Source organism: Sinohyriopsis cumingii, chromosome 11 (assembly GCF_028554795.1).
Source record: "Sinohyriopsis cumingii isolate HCF-2022 chromosome 11, ASM2855479v2, whole genome shotgun sequence".
NCBI classification, from domain to species: Eukaryota; Metazoa; Mollusca; class Bivalvia; order Unionida; family Unionidae; genus Sinohyriopsis; species Sinohyriopsis cumingii.
Window position 1 is genome coordinate 17,318,653 of NC_142971.1, and position 20,108 is coordinate 17,338,760.

Below are 20,108 nucleotides of genomic sequence, written 5' to 3' on the forward strand. Positions count from 1 at the left end.
CGTATGTATCATAATCAGCCAGTGAATGAAGCCAAGGCATTTCTAGGCTTATATTATGCATTCATGAGCAAATATGGTTACCTGTCCTTTTATCTGCTGACTGACTGATCTTTAGAGATCTTCATGTGCAAATTTATCTGTAATGTCTATGAAAATCCACAAAAAAAAAAGAAAAGAAAAGGGGACCTGGATAGTGCAGGGAAAATGTGTTCCATTTACACTTTTGCAATCTTAAAACTGAACCTTGCTTGAAACAGTGGCAAATGAAAATGGAGAACCATTCTGACTCAGATGTTTCCTACAGGTCTTCTGGTTTCCTCCACTTCAAAGGCAATATTAAACCTTCAACTGAGTTGTGAAATGGGCTCAATATAGCTTCATAGACCTTGCTATGCACATAATATAACCAGAGTTTAGTCAAATAAGACTAAAGCCGTTTTAGAAAATGTCATCTGTAAAATCCAATGCTGGTCACATAATTTTTAGGTAATTATGTAACTGCAACATGCAACATTTGTTAAAGGGAGAATAAAAGACAAAGACAGCATGTACAAGGAAATCCATACTTGTTTAAGGAAGCCAAAAAGAGATATAAAAGATGGCATGTAGGTTTTGGTTTCGTGTTTTATGGCACAGCAACACAAGCACATTATTTAGAGCCTTGCCCAAGGAGAACACCACGGTAGCTGACACAGGCTGGTACAGTGTTAGGATTTGAACCCACACCTTTTTGGTTGAATGTCCAGCATGTTAACCAATGAACCACCATGGCTCCCTCATGTACATGGAAATATGCAACAATTGTTAAAAGGAGACAAAATGACATAAATCATGGCATGTACCTGGAAATATGCAACATTTGTGAAAGGGAGACAAAACGACATACCAAAAATGGCATGGAAACCAACAAGCAGTGCAATATCTATGAATTCTTTCTAAGTTTATAGACATATTTAACCAAGATATAAAGGTCACCTGTTCATGGGCACACAATTTTGTAGTCTGGGGATTCCTTGAGTTTTTGGTTTCATGTTTTATTTTAGTTGGTTTGAACTCCATTTTTAGAACTTTACTGCCAACAGCTGCCAAGGAAATGGGAGCTATACGCCTTTCCCCATCGACATGCCAAGGCAGACAACTTGGGCAGGTACCAAACCTGCAACCTTTGAACTACAAGCCCATCGTTCTACAAACTGATGTGTGGAATTAAGATCAAAGCACAGTCCAAGGGATATAACATTAACAGAAGAATTGGGTTTTAAGAGTTGTCTACCCTGCATAACATAGAAAATATTAAAGTTATTATTTACCAATGAACATTTATTGAGAAAAGAATTCTCATACATACAGTTTCCTTCCAAAACCACTTTTCAATGTGATTTGTTTTAGTAACCTGAGAACATGTGACCATTATAAAATAAATCTAATTTTAACTTTGTCATTATACTGTGTCCTGCTCTCTGTCATGCAATGTTTTTAAGAGTTTACATTAATGCTTACTTCAAATGAAATTTATAAAACTATTTGATGAGCTTCATAAATTTAATTTTAAATAAACACAAATGTAGATTTAATGTATCACACGATGAAAACAAAATAGATTTATTTTACCAAACCACAGACTTATGTAGTGAAATGATTGAAACATATTTGGATACCTTGGTATTATGCTTTTCATGACATTATGATGTCATCTGTGTTATTAAATGTTTTGTAACAAATATGATATGGGTAAATTAACATGAATAACACAGTAGTCATGTGATAAAACATTTGACAAAATATTCAAATAAAATTTACATCCAAATAATGTTCAGACTGCATTTATTTCATTTTCAACAAATGTACAAAAAAGCCACATTCATAAAATAGTTTATCCCTCATCAGTATGGAATACAATATTCAATATACAGCTGCCATTAATTTTGTATTGCAGGTTGATTCCTGATGCTATTCAAAAATTATAACGTCAAATTCTTTACACAAAGTACACACCCAATCATACATGTGCTATATTTGTGTACTGGTCAGTTGCATGACACCATGAAAACATCATATTTAAATAAAAAACCAAACAAAGATATACTTAGATTTCTGCATTAATTTTAGAGTGTACATGCTATCTATTATCACAGAAAAGTTTCTCATATTATATTATGTTAGAAATTAAGCACAAGAAATCAAATTTCCAAGTTTATGTCATGAAAATATTCTTTACGATACTTCATGTGCATGCTCATTTATATCTTAAGTTGCATTTTTGTCAAATGTCTGACAATCTGAATCACCTGATAGAAAGTGAAGTAATCTACCTAATTTACCAGATTTACCTGCATATGAGCCTGGTCCAATTGCCATTACATAATGTTCTGGCACATCTGGATTATTTTTTGTAGATAAACTGATTACTCTTAACAAACTGCACAGAGCCAGATCTGCCTGTGCTTTATGTGATGGCAGATCTGGATCAATGCAGCTTGCAGTTTGATTCCACTTACAGATGATTACATACAGTATATGGACAATTAAAAAACCTAACTAATAAAAAAACCAAGACATCAAAGTTTTGATGTCCAATTGGTTAATCTCAAATCAAAATTCTGAGATGAGTTTGTATCTTCAATGTTGGGGCCTTTTTCAATCATTCCTACTTTTCATTATAAAAAAAACAAGAAGAATAAATTGTTAGGATATATTTATGAAATTTCACAACTGAGGGTCATAACCAAAATATGACAGTATAGACATTAACCTTGGCTAGGTAGTTTGAATTAATGTGATGTGCTTCTTTGTCTTTGTAAATAATTCAACTTGTGTAATTGCTTGAACAGAAATATATCAAGTAGTTCAATATCTATACTTTTTTAAAATTCAGCTACTTGTATAACATTGATTGGAGATGTGGCACATCACTGACTGGAGATTAAGGATGCAACATTCATCAAAATTTCTAAATGTGTACTCTTTATACGTTATCTTGGCAGAGACAGTTAATCAAAGCAATTCAAAACTCGACCTTTCCCAAATCTGCTGAAGGCTATTTATATGTAAACGTCTGACAATGTCTAAATGTTAAAACCTTACCAGAGACATAGTACCAAAAGATATTTCATTATGAAACAATGACTATCACTACAGGAAAGCTATTGAGAAATGGAACTTTGTCTCTACCCATTTTATTTTCTGTACATAAATGTTTTATTTCACTTAAACTTTTTATGTTATAGTTCACTCTCATGATGAGTAAAACATTTTGTTAAATTAATCACAGGGTATGCAATCAACAAGTAGCCAGAGTGGTGTGACATGATAACTGGAATAAAAACAACGTTATCTTGCAGGTTAAAAAGGATTTACCATAGCTGAAAAATTATTAAGTATGACATGATTTTTGTTTCCTCATTTATATTTAAAGCATTTATCAAATGTCACAAGTACAAGTAGTAAGAGTGGTGTGACATAACAAAAACCACCCAAAACAGGCTCTGAAACTGCAATATCTGGCAGGTGTTAAAAACTGCAATGTCTGACAGGCTTTGAAATCACAATGACTGGCAGGCTCTGAAACTGCAATATCTGGCAGGCTTTGAAATCACGATGTCTGGCAGGCTTTGAAATCACAATGTCTGGCAGGCTTTGAAACCACAATATCTGGCAGGCTTTGAATTCACATTACCTGGCAGGCTAGAATTGAACCTGCCAAAGTTGCAACACTGGCAAGTATACAGTTTGTTGGGGGTAGGAGCATTGCATATTACAATTTTTTTTTATAAATATGAAAAATCCACAAATTTAAGTCTCACTGTAAAATTTAGTATCTGTAAACTATGCTGCATACAGTATTATGCATTGCACTTGTCACCATGGCAACTCCTCTCTGTCTAATGTCAGGTGAGACTTTACAATGAGTAAACTGCAGTTGACTGACTGCCTTTTGCTGGGCTGGAAAACTCTTACCTAATATACTTGGTTCAATTCCAACATTTTATGTTCAAGTTTAAACATCTGTCTTTCTATCAGAATCTAACACAAATTTTTTTTTTTTTAAATCATGACATCTGTGCAATTTCATTTTGATTCATGTAGATAATGTTTGTCATTTTCCAGCCCTGAATTGTCTCCAGGATTCAAACAAAAATCTTATCTGTTATATAGTGTACAATAAGTATCAAGAACATCACCATCCAAACACATATTCAAATGTCTTGCTGATGAATCCATTACTTTTCTGTGGAGCCTGTGTACCTTTTACAACCTGAAATGTAAATAAAATGTTTTAATTCTGATGATATACCTAACTAATTCATAAGTACTACATGTAAATAACTCATATGTGACACATGTAAATAGCTCACAGGTGATACATCTAAATAACTCACAGGTTGTGTATTTACTGATTGCTATTTGGCAATAGTAGTACTGCATTTGAGGATTTGGGGACTAAATTTGATGTTACTGATTGCAAATTGATAATAAGTCTTGCATCTGAGGATTTGTGGACAGTATGCTTGGCTTTACTGACTGAAATTTCTAAGACACTAATATCCTCAAGCAGAAAATTGTTATCACTATTCTAAAAAACTAATATCCTCAAGCAGACAATTGTTATCCCTATTCTATGAAACCAATAACCCTCAAGCACATTCCTTTTGTAACTCACTAATATTCCTTAAACACAAAGCTTTAATCCCTATTCAAACATACCAATAATCCTTAAACTCAAGACTTTAATCCCTATTCAAAAATAGTAATAATAATCCTTAAACTTAAGACTTTAATCCCTATTCAAACATACCAATAATCCATAAACACAAGGCTTTAATCCCTATTCAAACTTAATAATAATCCTTAAACACAAGGCTTTAATCCCTATTCAAAAATACCAATAATCCTTAAACTCAATACTTTAATCCATATTCAAACATACTAATATTCCTTAAACATAAGGCTTTAATCCCTATTCAAACATAGTAATGATCCTTAAACTCAATACTTTAATCCCTATTCAAAAATACTAATAATAATCCTCAAACTCAAGGCTTTAATCCCTATTCAAACATACTAATAATTCTTAAACTCAAGACTTTAATCCCTATTCAAACATGCTAATATTCATTAGACACAAGGCTTTAATCCCTATTCAAACACAGTAATAATTCTCAAACACAAGACTTGAATCCCTATTCAAACACAGTAATAGTCCTTAAACACAAGACTTGAATCCCTATTCAAACACAGTAATAATCCTCAAACACAAGACTTGAATCCCTATTCAAACACAGTAATAATCCTCAAACACAAGACTTGAATCCCTATTCAAACATAGTAATAATCCTCAAACATAAGACTTGAATTTCTATTCAAACACAGTAATAATTCTCAAACACAATAAATGAATCCCTATTCAAACACAGTAATAATTCTCAAAGACAAGACTTGAATCCCTATTCAAACACAGTAGTAATCCTTAAACACAAGACTTTAATCCCTATTCAAACATAGTAATAATCCTCAAACACAAGACTTGAATCCCTATTCAAACACAGTAATAATCCTCAAACACAATAAATGAATCCCTATTCAAACACAGTAATAATTCTCAAACACAAGACTTGAATCCCTATTCAAACACAGTAATAGTCCTTAAACACAAGACTTGAATCCCTATTCAAAAACAGTAATAATCCTCAAACACAAGACTTGAATCCCTATTCAAACACGGTAATAATCCTCAAACACAAGACTTGAATCCCTATTCAAACACAGTAATAATCCTCAAAACACAAGACTTGAATCCATATTCAAACACAGTAATAATCCTCAAACACAAGACTTGAATCCCTATTCAAACACAGTAAAAATCCTCAAACACAAGACTTTAATCCCTATTCAAACACAGTAATAGTCCTTAAACACAAGACTTGAATTTCTATTCAAACACAGTAATAATCCTCAAACATAAGACTTGAATCCCTATTCAAACACAGTAATAATCCTCAAAACACAAGACCTGAATCCATATTCAAACACAGTAATAATCCTTAAACACAAGATTTTAATCCCTGTTCAAAAATAGTAATAATCCTCAAACACAAGACTTGAATCCCTATTCAAACACAGTAATAATTCTCAAACACAATAATTGAATCCCTATTCAAACACAGTAATAATTCTCAAACACAAGACTTGAATCCCTATTCAAACACAGTAATAATCCTTAAACACAAGACTTGAATCCCTATTCAAACAGTAATAATTCTCAAACACAAGACTTAAATCCCTATTCAAACACAGTAATAATTCTCAAACACAAGACTTTTATTCAAAGACAACAACACTAAAAATACCTAAATTACAGTAACTACACTCATCTACACTCTACATCTGACAGGACAATGGTCCATACACTGCATAGAGAGTGATGTTTACCTCACTGTCACTGCGGGCTGCTTTGTATGCTGCTGTCAGAGGCCTGATGGGGGTATTTCCTTTACCGATGCTGCTCTGTGTAGAGGTTAACCTACTGGTGTTAGGGGTACTGATGCTGATGTTGATGCCATTTTCTTTGTCTTCCTCCATTACTTTCTGATACATAAGGAAATACAAAACCTGTCACAACTAACAGTTAAGCTAAAAAATTAATGAAATTCATAAACAATGACTCAAAATCCATGTTTATTAAACTTCCAATCCAAATAAAGTCTCAGTTTAAAAAAAAAGACTTTTCATGAAAGAGATATGCTAATCATCTGAATTTATAAATTTAAAAAAAAATGACAAATAACGTGGAATCTGTTGACATGAAAGTTTACATTTGGCAACTTCTGAATTACATCCTAATGAATGTGTACTGCTCTGAATGTCACGTTTTACCAGTCACAAAGATTATTTTGTTTAGGGCCAAGTAGGTATACTATGTTTTGTTTAGCGTCAAGTAGGTACGCCACATTTTGATAAGTATTTATAGGTTACTACATTTGTATGGGAAAATATGAACGTGTTTTGGCATGGAATACTCCATGAACTTGTGAGTGCAGTATATCCTTCCGACAAAATGAGTTCATATTTTCCCATACAAACGCAGTAACCTTTTTATTATATGCTCATTTTGTTTTATTCTACCTAAGGTTTAATTATATAAACAAAATACACTACAAGAAACAATGTAAATGAATGAATGCCGCATTCCAAACTAAATACACAAGCGCAAATTTGTCATTACACAATGACATCATTATTAATGCGCACATAACTCCGACCAGATAAACTTGAACTTAGTCGCGCGCTCAACATAACTTTCGAAAGAAAATGGCGTGTCTAGTTAAAATTGAAATTTGCAGTCATATTGTGAATGAATGTGCATTGCAACAACTTTTCCATTTGATCTGGAATGAATATATTTTGGTATTTTGTTTCAATTTGACGAAAGTTTCTGATTTTTGACTGGATTCATCTGTGCAAATTATACATGAAATACATCGGATTGAAGTGGTGTGGGAGAAGCATGTTTATGTCTGCAAATGTGTTTCTGTTTCTGTCACTAAATGTTTCAAATCATAAGGTGGGAAAAATATGTCTTTCAATTGCAATTATCAAAAAGACGCCATGGAATTTAATGCTTATTTCATTTTGAGTGCAGTAAGGAGGATGCAAGTGCACTTATCATCGAAATTACAGCACAATTTTGAAATGTGTAATCCAGATTGAAAACCTATGACATGGCTCATGTAATTCGGTTTGCAGAATTAAGAAAAAACATTTTGAGGAAATTCAGGATGTAAAACTGTTAAGTATATTTTATTTTGCCATTCTTATCACCAGGTAAAGAAGACAGTATATGCCTTGTCACTTGTATGTTATTTGTAAGGACCTAATCTTCGGTCTTTTATATAATGTAGCTAGCCTAAATCCGTAACGTTATATCAACGCGGAATGTGCCAAAACAGCTTGGTTTTATTGCAGTCCACGAAACATGTTTAAGTTCATTCAGAAACAAATTTAAACAACCACAACGTAAAGAGCCTCTTACGCGAGTGTATATGATTTGTTTACAAATCAAAAGTGCATCCGCGTCATTGTTTGTTTACAACAGAAAGTAGTTCCTTTATTCACATGAATGCTATATGTGTATTGTCGCGCGCGTTCAGTATCGGGGAATACTGAATGATTCTGACAATGTAAAGTTAACGGGAAAAAAAAATGAGCATATAATAATTATAAGTTACTGCATTTGTATGGGAAAATATAAATGAGATTTTTGGATTGAAATAATGTATGACCTTGGGAGTGCAGTCTATCCATCCGACAAAATGAGTTCATATTCTCCCATACAAATGCAGTAACCTTTTTATTATATGCTCATTTTCTTATTCTACCTAAGACTCAATTATGTAAACAAAAATACACTACACGAAACAAAGTAACTAAATGTATGCTGTATTCCAAACTAAAAACACAAGCACAGATTCATCATTACACAACATTATTAATACGCACATAACTCGCCCATACAAATTTGAACTTAATCACATGCTAGACATAACTTTTGAAAGAAAATGGTGCTTTGGTCTACTTAAAATTGAAAATTGGAGTCTTATTGTGAATGAATGCGCATTGCAACAACTTTTTCATTTGATCTGGAATGAATAGATTTTGGTATTTTTGTCATCTCTATGACATTTCGTGATTATGGACTGGATTTATCTGTGCCAATTCTACATGAAGTACATCAGTTCTCAGCGGCGACAGAGCAGCGTGTTGTTATCTGCAACTGTGTTTCTGACCTGTCATTGACTGTTTGAAATCATAATGTGGGAAAAATATGAAGTCTTTAAACTGCAATTATCAAAAAGATGCTATGGAATATAATGTTTATTTCATTTTGAGTGCAGTAAGGAGGATGTAACTGCACTTGGAATATAGTTGAAATTACAGTACAATTTCGAAATGTGTAATCAAGCTTGAGAACTCATGACATGACTCGTATAATTTGGATTTGCAGGACTAAGAAAGTACATTTTGAAGAAATTCAGGATGTAAAACTATAAGTATATTTTTTGCCATTCTCATTACCCGCTAAAGAAGACAGTTTATGCCTTGTCACTTGCATGTTATTTGTAGGGACCCTGCAATTTTATGCAATCTGGTGTCTGTCGCCAACCTAAATCCAAAACACTGTATCAAAAAAGTTAACACGGAATGTAGCAAAGCAGCTGGTATGTGGCAGTCCACGAATCATCTGCTTTAGTCCATTCAGAAACAAATTTAATCAACCAAAACATAAAACGCCTACTATGTGAGTGTACATGATTTGTTTACAAACTAGTTATCATACAGCCATTGCTGCACATTTCTGATATCAAGTTCAGTTGCCTGCCTCACTGAAGATTTCTTTTGTGAGTCTATGAATTCATCCACATTGTCAACTTTGGTGTCTCTACTTTCAAATGGCTCAAACAGTTGGTTTACTTCATCCACAGGCAAATAAAATAAAACAAAAGTGCTGGCGTCTGTGTCCATTGTTTGTTTACAATAGAAAGTAGTTTCTTTATGAATGCAGTATGAATTGTGTGTGCGAGTGCAATATCGTAAATACTGAATGATTCTGACAATGTAAAGTTAACTGAGAAAAATTGAGCAAATATTAACAAGTAGATATACAATATTTTGTTTTGGGCCAAGTAGGTATACCTTATTTTTATTAAAGCTAAGTAGGTAAACCACATTTTGATAAGGGCTGAGGATGTATACCATGTTTTGATTAAGGTCAAGTAGGTATACCACATTTTGATCAGGCCTGAGGAGGTATACCATATTTTGATTAGGGCTAAGTAGGAATAACACATTTCAGTTAGGGCCAAGTAGGTATACCATATTTTGATTAGGGTCAAGTAGGTAAACCATATTTCGTTTAGGGCTGAGGATGTTTACCATATTTTTAATAGGGCCAAGTAAGTATACCACATTTCAATTAGGACCAAGCTGGTAAACAAAACTTTTTTTGTTAAGGCCAAGTAGGTATACCACATTTCAATTAGGATCAAGCAGGTATAGCATATTTTTTATCAGGCCCGAGAAGGTATACCATATTTTGATTAGGGCCAAGTAGGTAAACCACATTTTTTTAAGGGTGGAGTATGTATACCACAATTTGATTAGGGCCAAGTAGGTATACCAAATTTCAATTAGGACTAACCAGGTATACCATATTTTTTATTAGGGCTAAGTAGGTATAACACATTTCATTTAGGACAAAGCAGGTATACCATATTTTGATTAGAGTCAAGTACATGTTGGTACAACATTTGAATTAGGGCCAAATAGGTACACGACATTTTCATTGAATAATGTACACAAAACAGTGAAAAAAGGTGGATCTAGATCTGCATTCAAACAGTGCACTGTCAAATCAGTGTCTTTGTTGTTCCAGTCTATGCATGAAAGGGTTAATGAAGACCCTGATATGACAATACATTATGTGATGACAGAGCCAGGTACCTTCTGTTCACAGTTAGCTGAAACCAAGTTCACGGTAATGCAAACTTTTGCTGCCTGGATACAACCAATCCAGATTAAAGAAGAACCTGCCTTGCATCCATGTGACCCAGAAAATGCATTAAGACAAGCTGAATCCATCATATTTCTCCTGAATGCCAAAAATGGTGACATATGAACAGTATCAAATGATATTTCAAATCTTACTGTGTTGTTCACAAAAGATTTACTCAGTCCTGATCATTTGTACATCCTTCTGCAAGTGTGAATGTATATATGATTTGGGCCTTAAAAAAGGTCTGGTTCCTGAGCCTTACAAGCTAGTTAGAGAATGAAGATCTATCAAGATTTGTACAGCACCAATTTATAGGAAATGGTACAAATCTCTTGACTTTTAGGAAATGGTACATATATCATGAATTATAGGAAATGGTACATATATCGTGAATTATAGGAAATGTATTTCTGCAGTATGTATGGAATATACTGTTCAACTGAAATTAAACTTGATGTGAGAACATGAAAAATTTCACCAATACTTCTGGAAGACACAAATTTTGTCTTGCTGAAAGCCACAACTTGCTAAACTAAATTACTCTGTGTCAGTTACTGACAGCTTATGTACAGTTACACAAGCTCGGGGACACGGGGCAAACATTTTGATTAGCTGCAAGATAAAATGCACTAAATTACCTTATTCTCTGTAAGGGCTGTTCCAGTAAAACAAATACACCTTGGGGTGAAGGCACTTTCAAATTCAACCAACCCACAACAGAAGCAATTTAAAAAAATTATGATCCACCATCAGATGTGTTTTAATCGAAAAACACTGCCCCCTACAGAAGCATATTTTTTTAACATAATTTCTGGCTGTGGGTTAGTGGGCGGTAGAAGCGATTTTAATATTGGGTTGGGGACAGAAGCGATTTAAATGACAGCGGCTGGAGGTAATCTACTGAATTCTTATAGATCATATAATCTACTGCATCTTTTTAGTTGTATTCAGTCATTTTAATCAATCTTTTGTCCTTTTGTTGGTTTGTCTGTCAGCCAAGTATGTCTCTGATACTGTGAAATCACAAATTTTCATGATGGCTTATTATATGTAGATGTCATTGATCAGTCCCTTAACACCTACTAATTTAACATCCATGAATACAGATTTTATAATAGATATTTCTATTCTAATACAGAAATCATGAATTTGTATCCTTACTAAACTCTGTGTTTACTAAAGTGATCACAATGTCTTGCTATTTTTCTTTGTTCTCAGGCATGCTGCTTTTGATTAGAATAATAGTTTCATCTTGTATTGCTTTAAATGTGTGGTCAGATTCTATGATTCCTTGTTATTATTTTTGTCAATAAATGTTTTGGTAAACTTATAATACATGATTTGTCAGAAAAAAAACCATTGATGCCTGTGAAAGTAATGTTGCATTATTTCTGTCTACTTTTAAACTATATCATTTCTTGTAAGAACATCTTTTTCAGTTACCGATGTCTTATTTTTATGCCTTGTTGCAAGACTAATATAAAGTTTTTAAAAAAAATATAGCATATCAAACATTTTTATATCATAAGTTAGATTTTGAAAAATGGATGAAAGTCAAGGAATAATTTTTCCCAGGGTACTCATAAAATCAATGTCACTGCAGTTAACTGTATTGTCAACAGCATCATCATCATCGCTGATGGCCTAGCAGTAACATTCTGCACTTTCAATCCAGTTGTCACAGGTTCTATCTCCCACTTCTAGTCTTTCATATGAGACTTATACCTATAGCCTGAAGGGCTTTCATGGCAGAGTGGTATAAGATGCTTGTCTTGTGATACAGATCTGAGGGCTTCCATGGCAGTGGTACAAGATGCTCGTCATGTGATTACTTGCCTCCAATGTGTAAATGAGAATGTTGCCAGTTACTTGTGGAAGGTCCGTGGTTCTACATAAGTGGTGTTTGGTGCCTCAAAAGGACTTGTATTTTCTTCAGCAGTAAAACTGGCTGCCATATATAGATTCTCTTCATGTAAAAATGGTGTAAAGTCCATAATGATCTACCGAAACCCAAGATCTCATGTCTAAATGACTTCGGCTGTTGGAGATAAATGTCAAATCAACAGAGGCTCCATGTGCCAAAGTGTACTAAGGTGCTTGCTTTTACATCACTTGCACATCTCACAGAATGAGTTTGTGTTACAGATCAACCAATTTAGGTTGGTGGTCTTTCGGGGTTCTTCCTCCACCCAATATAGTTAAAAAATATTAAAAATACCTAACTAAATCAACCAACGAATCAACTGTGGGAACAGCAGCAAAGGTACTAGTCAATCATTTTTGACACAGCTGTATGAGTTTATAACATTTGACTCAAGTCATTTTTGTAGACCTTTGAATATCGTCAATTATGCCTTTCTGACAGTTACCTAAAAGTCATCATCAGTTGGTACAAACGGATTTTTCATGGTGAGCATATGAGATGGAAAAGTCGAGCAATCCTGCATCACACACTACTGAAAAGTTTAAATTTCAGCTCGCTTTAATTTTTTCTAACAATGTCCATTGTTCCAACTAGAACTGTTATAACTTATTCAAGCTATATTCACCAATAACTGGAGATATGTATCTGTAATAAATATGTGTAACAAAGTATGAGAATGTTTTTCAATGATGCATTTGAAATGAGCAACAACCACAATCAACAAACCAAGAAATAAAATTATTCACATCTCTCAGACAGAAGTAGTGTATAATCATAATCTGCCAAAAGATTTTTAAATTTTTTAAATTTGTCAAATATTTTTCCAACCATACTGATTCAGTGGACATATCTCCAGAATGGACAGAAACAGACCAGAAGGTTAAAATCGATTTGATACACCTCTTAAGTAGCTTAACTGATACTGGTTTAGTTAACTGTACACCCTTTTTGTCTTCCTTTTGATGAAATTTCTTACTGAAGCTGAGAAAACAATGTTGCACACTTAAAAAAAGAGGCACACTTCTACTCATTATTGTTTTTATTATACTTCTCCATTCTAGCCTGTTATTATGATCTTGTCCCCCCACATACTGTTTGTCTTTTTTATGATATGTATCTAAATTTCTCACTTTTCCTAGTACTATACAAATGTTCTGTGAATATGCATATCAGTGTGAAATGCAACGGGGAGACTAAATCCAAGATTGAAAACCTCTACATTTCTGGATGTATTCTGCTTGGATTCCATATTTCTGCACAAAACTCAAGAGTTCAGGACTCTCTGTACTAATTCAGTTCCCACTGTAAACCTGTGCAAACACCATGATATTAAAATTCAGAAACTTAAAATTTTGAGTGCTCATGATCAAATTGGTATCAGTATAGACACATCTATGATGATAGTTTTTGTGAAAAGAAAACCCTAACAGCCGCACCATTTTCTGGATCTATACAAATTTGAAATGTGTGCTTTCAATACTGCACCAAACAGTCAGCTGCTGATTTCAGTAACAATTCGTCCAAATTTCAGGTCTGTAAAGGGACAGAAATTATGTTAATAAAACCATGTCCCTCATTTTTTTCAGTTACAAGTAGGACAAGCTCTCAAAAAATTGTTTTTTCTAAAATCTTACTTTCATTATCAACCAATCAGGGACAGTCAAACCCATATATACACTATTTTATCTTTACTGATTTATAGTATGGTTCTCGTTCTTTCACATCTGTAGTAATGTGAGTCCTTTAACAACTCTCAATGGTTGTAAGCCTTTTTCGACCATGCTGACTGGACACACTGTAAGATAACGTTCAAGTAACAGAAGTACCATGGGATAACCAGAGACCAATAAAATCGAATAGTCAAGTTATCTCCCCTGCAGGGATGCTGCCAGGATTTCAGGATTTACTCTACGTTTTGTGTGTGTGTGATCTCCAATGAGGAAGTGGTGGCAGGAGGAATAGCCAGTGTTCAATATCTCCCCAACACTTAAATATCTGTCACTCTTTTTTACTGTTCCACTCTGTTAAGGCTCTACTGAAATCAAAATTCTCGAAGAGATGTCATCTCTAGTTGTATAGCGATTATTACTGTCATAGGGCATGGTCACGTGGTTGTGGTTGGGTCTTGGTTGGGATGGCAGAAAGGCCATAGGCTTACTCCATACCTGACAGCTAATTATGATGTCAAAAGAATTAAAATATTTCTAACAATTCAGTTGGACTCGGATACTTGATTCATAGTCAATGAACAGGTTCTAAAATTGATGTGTTTATTTTGGAGCTATGTTCCTCCATCACATTCAAGATCTGGATATACCAAAGGTGAAATTAGTACTTCAAATGTTATTTAATGTGAGACTTTAATGCAAGAACTCGTAGCTGCAGTGATTTTTGGGTTAAAAAAATTAATTTCTTCTCAAACAACTCAATTTGGTGCAGATTACATTGTTTTTTTAATGATACTGTGAGAATTCTTGATGTGTGAAAATTGCACAAGAAATGAACAACATCAGATCAGAAAATTACTACTACTGGGAAAATACTGATAGGAATATACAGAAATAATGATACTATTATTTAAGTAGAATATGTGGTGACAATCAAGCGCTAGTTCTACAACTTTGCAAAATACATCTTGTACAACTATTCTGTTGTTTCTAAAACTGTAATATGGTAATAATTTCTGCCCACTTTTTACTTCAGTCCCTTGCTAATTAATAGTTTTAGATTTTACAACACTAAGCACATTTTACCTTTTGACAATAACACATCATTACAAATATTTAGATTGCAAGAAAATAGAAGTTACAATTTTATTAAAAGCACTGGTACCAGTAAGACTAAAGGAGATGGTAAAAAAAAGAATCAGGATGAACAGATTAGTAGTGTAGTAAAGAATCCATATATCAGAATGACATCAAGTATTTTTTCATCAATTTCATCATCAGTTAATGACAGTGCTTAAAAATGTAGTGTACTAGACAACAGACTTTTTTAGTTATCCCATTTGTAATACAAATACCAAATGATGGCTTGGAACCAAGTGCCAAAAGGTCTGCAGAAAATATCACCATGATCAAAATATACATAGGAAGAACCGAACATAAACAGGACAAATTTTATCCATCTTGCTTTGAGTTTACACAGATCAGCCAGTCTCTTATGTTTAATGTCATTTAATTTTTGCACATAGTGAGCATGTACTTCATTTGGTCATACATCTGCATATGATACAAAAGTTTGTCTCTTTATTCTTTTGTTGCCATAGTGGTTCTGCCAACTAGATCTACACACACTTAATTATATTGTATGGGGATTCTCTGATGTTCCCTATGAGCATTAATCTGTTAATTGTTTCTGAACTTAATATGATCCTCCTCCTCTGTGTACGGATATTATTCTGTGCTATGAACTTCTTTCATTGCCTGCTGTCTGAAACGTATATGCATAACTAGCTTGGACAGGTTACTATTCTTTATGGTTGTGCAATTTTCAACATCTCACAGGTATGGCCCCATGGGTATTCTCTCTTGTATATCTCTGTTCCAAAAAGAAAAGTTTTGAACCAGAGGTCTTGTTAGGATTTTAAAACTAAGAGTCCATGGCTCCCATTTTGGTAAAAATATGAGTCCCACCAGCAAAAGTTGCAGTCCCCTCCCAGAAAACTATGCAAATTATAAGAACTATTACTTGCCAGAGTTTAATTTCTACATTCATTCACTGACATAGCCCTTGTTTGTCCATCAGAGTTTGTCTGAATTTTTTCGATCCAAGGAAGATCTTATTCAAAGCACTAAGCTAGGCATCACACACTTTCTTACACTTGGCTACTGTCCCTTCCAAACTATCAGTTCTAGCAACTTTAGCACTCTCCTGAATCTCATTACAATCTTCCTTGGTTTACTGTTGAACCCCAAAATACTCATTCAAGTCCAAATCTCAACATGTCATGATTCCGAGTCACGTGCACTGCTTATTCTGTTACACTCGGAAATGAAGACAATAATGAAAGCTAAAGTTGTTTATTTGATGTACTGTTATAAATGACCACATGTACATCTATGGGTCTTTCTGCCTCTGAATTCAAGCACTGTAAATATCAGTAGATTTTCCGCACCCAGCTGCATGTCAAAGCCTTTGATCTTGCCGCTCAGCTATAGCAGCATGTTCTTTTGATGTACTCTTTTAATGGTGACGACGGGGGGGGGGGGGGGGGAGGAGGAGGAGGGGGGCTTTCAGCCACTTAATTCTTTCATTGTAAATATCAGCACAGCTAACTGATAACACATTTTCCCACTATGCATGTGACTGAAGCAGGACTGGCAAGTCTTTGAATTTTACCGTCCACCTAAATAAAAAAATTGGTGTCCAAATAAGTGTGATTATAAGCATTTCCGAGACCTATGTCAGTTTTCACTAACATGAACTTTGCCAAAGATTCACTTCTTTGAATTAGTGCTTTGCTGCCTCTTATGCCAGATTTTTCTCTTCCATAATGCTGTATTATGGTTTTAAGTCCAACATTGCCATAGTCTGCTTGTTCAGACATGGGTATCTTGCATAAATATAACCAACATATTGTCCAACACGTACATCGGACTCGCACTCAACATCAATTTTGGGCCCAAAATCACACACTGGTATTTCCAGTGACGTTTTCCCAATGTCCAGCAGACCGATATACATGAAATTCATTGTCATCATAGCTATCACCAGCCAGTATTTGCTGAATGAAAACGTCGTCTGAAGACAAACCATGTTGTGAATCAGCCATTTTGGTTTGCTGTGTGGCCCTTATTCGAAACATGCATTTGTAAAACTTCCTTGATGAAAGTAAGGCTAAAACTACCATAAAATGCTTGTTCCAGGGCCAAATGAACCAATCACATTTAGTTTAACAGCCATTCATGTTGAACCGAAGTATCCAGATATCTGGATGTCGCATCAAGTGCCGTGAGACAGCTGTGGCAGCATGAACTATGTCGCAAAATGCACTTTTAAAGTTAAAAGTTTAAGAAAAATTACATACTGCGCAAAGCACATTTATTATATCCGCAATGTTGATGTAATTTGCTGAACGCGTATCACTGCTTTAAAAGTACGCAAATTCGTACAAATTACGTGCACTCTCATGTACTGGCATTAATTGATTGATTGGATTTACGTCACGTGCTCCCAGAAGGGCATGTGCGATGGGTTTATTCCCGCACAGTGGGATGCTAAATGTTCCTGGGGGATGGAATTAGTGCCACATCCCCCAGGCCTGTATGTGCTTAAGAAGCACTGCTAATTTAGCTGTCAGGTTGTAGGACTATATGTCAGACCCAATGTTTTATTCACGTCGACTGCTAGGAGGGGGTTAGATGCGATTTTAAATATATATTGGTTGTTTTTTTCTGACAACCCCACCAGCGATTTCTCATTTTTTTAACACAACCCATAGCAGAAGTGATTTTCCTAACCAACCTTCCACTGTCAGAATCAAAATAGTTTGAAACACAACCTCCTACAAAAGTTTTTTTGAAGTGCCGTCTGGGGTGGGTGGGTGGGGGATATGTTTTAGTGGAACAGCCCTAAGTTACTGACAGTTAATGTACAGTTACACAAGCCAGAGGACATAAATTTTGGTGCATGCATTCTAGAATGTTATGTACAAAAAAGCTAGTACAGTTTCTGATGCATGTTATTCAGGGGTATAGAAGGTACAATGAAGAGGGCTATCAGATTTCATTAACATACTTTGTCTATACATGGTGTCATTCCATGCATGACATGGAGCAGGCTATGAAGAATTCATTAACAAACTTGTCTAAACATGTCACTCCATCCATAACATTGAGCAGGGATATCAGAATGCATTAACATAACTTGTCTACACAAGGCATCACTCCATTCATGATATAGATCAGGACTATCAGAATTCACTAATATACCTCGTCTATACATGGTACAGGGCTATCTGAATTATTAACATACCTTGTCTATACATGGTGTCACTCCATGTATGACATGGAGCAGGGCTATAAGAATTCATTAACATACCTTTTCTATTCATGGTGCAGGGCTATCGGCATTCATTAACATACCTTGTCTAAACAAGGTGCCCCTCCATTCATGACATGGAGCAGGGCAATACAAATTCATTAACATACCTTGCCTAAACATGGTGCAGGGCTATCTTAACCCTTTAACATAACATTGTCTACAAATATTCTCTCCAATCATGAAATTGGGCATGACATGACTTCTGGAACCCATTAACTAACCTTGTCTATACATGGTATATATTAAACAGGAATATATAACATAGCTGTAACTGGGCTCAGGATCCATTAACACACCTTGTCCATGTATGGTGTCATTCCGGTTATGATATGGAGAAGGACCAACATAACTCATTAATATATGTCGCCTATGGTGTCACTTTGATGACAATATGGAAATGGACCATCAAAACCCATTAACACACCTTGTCTACACATGGTATCATTCTGATGATGATATGGAGAAAGGTCATCAAAACCCATTAACATAACTCGTCTACAAAAGGTGTCACTCTGCTGATAATATGGACAAGGGCCACCAAATACCCATTACCATACCTTGTCTATACATGCTGTCACTCCAATCATGATGCTTCCTCCTAAAATTTTCCCATTTTTACTAAGGGCTTTCTTGGCCTGGATTTTAGACTGATAGTGGATATGCATCCAGTTTCCTTCTGTAGCTATCTGTAAAACATAAAAACAATTTACATGACAGTAGAAAAGTTGAGAAAATTGGTAATGAACTCAAAGTTATATCATTGACTCAATAAAAAAATGATTATAAAACATTTCATTAGAAAACCAATACAAATGGCATAAATAAATTTATTGTAATTTTAAAAGTTCCAAAATGAAAAGCAGTACACTGAGCTAAAATATGCAAAAAAACTTAAAATATCCCCATTCTTCCAAAGAGTCACTGAATTAGTCACCCCCCCATTTAAATGTATGTAATTTGTGTAAGTGATGCTCAGTTTATGCCAATTCAAGTTACATGCTTTCATTTTAACACCATTTATAATGAAATAACATTTAATTTGTACCACTTTGTTCATATTTACTCCATCACTGGTGCCATGTGCTGTCACTCACATGTACATTACTTTGATTTATGCTAATTTTGATTACACTATAACTCATTATACATCTATGGCATAAATCGAGCATCACTTGTAAATAAGACCACAGCGAATGGCACATTACAAGTCTTCTCTGTGTCTATTAGTCCTTTATGTAGACACTAGTACAAAATGGAGGACAAGGGTGAATTTAATATAACTGAACATCAAAGACAAAATTGTTTATTGATGTGTAAGTAAAAAAATCCCAGCATACAGATGTCATCACTATTCATTACTGTGTCTGATCATCAGTTATTTTGCCAGATTTGAAGATAACTAGGACCTTATTAAATAAACTCTCTTGTTAACATTATTTGTAGTTTGCAATCATATATGGACTATTATTTATAAGAATGTGATTGGAATTCTTTGGTAATGGTATGCCATTCTGAATTAAACTTGCTGCACAGAAACCAGTGTTTCTTATGACATTACACTGACCTCTGACCTTTAAACACCAGAATCTA

The 20,108-nt window shown here is 34.5% G+C and overlaps 1 protein-coding gene across 1 annotated transcript in view; it reads right to left on the reverse strand.

Annotated features, from left to right (window-relative positions):
* Positions 1 to 549: 549 nt before the first annotated feature.
* The window catches only part of LOC149787673 (nucleoporin NUP35-like), a 50,771-nt gene continuing 31,212 nt past the window's right edge, over positions 550 to 20,108 (reverse strand). Inside the window, exons 9-11 of the mRNA XM_089973872.1 lie at positions 19,076 to 19,204; positions 6,430 to 6,585; positions 550 to 4,255 (exon numbers count right to left, since the gene is read on the reverse strand). Of these exons, the coding sequence (XP_089829998.1) occupies positions 4,178 to 4,255; positions 6,430 to 6,585; positions 19,076 to 19,204 (363 nt within the window). The 3' untranslated portion in view covers positions 550 to 4,177. The remainder of the gene's footprint in view (positions 4,256 to 6,429; positions 6,586 to 19,075; positions 19,205 to 20,108) is intronic.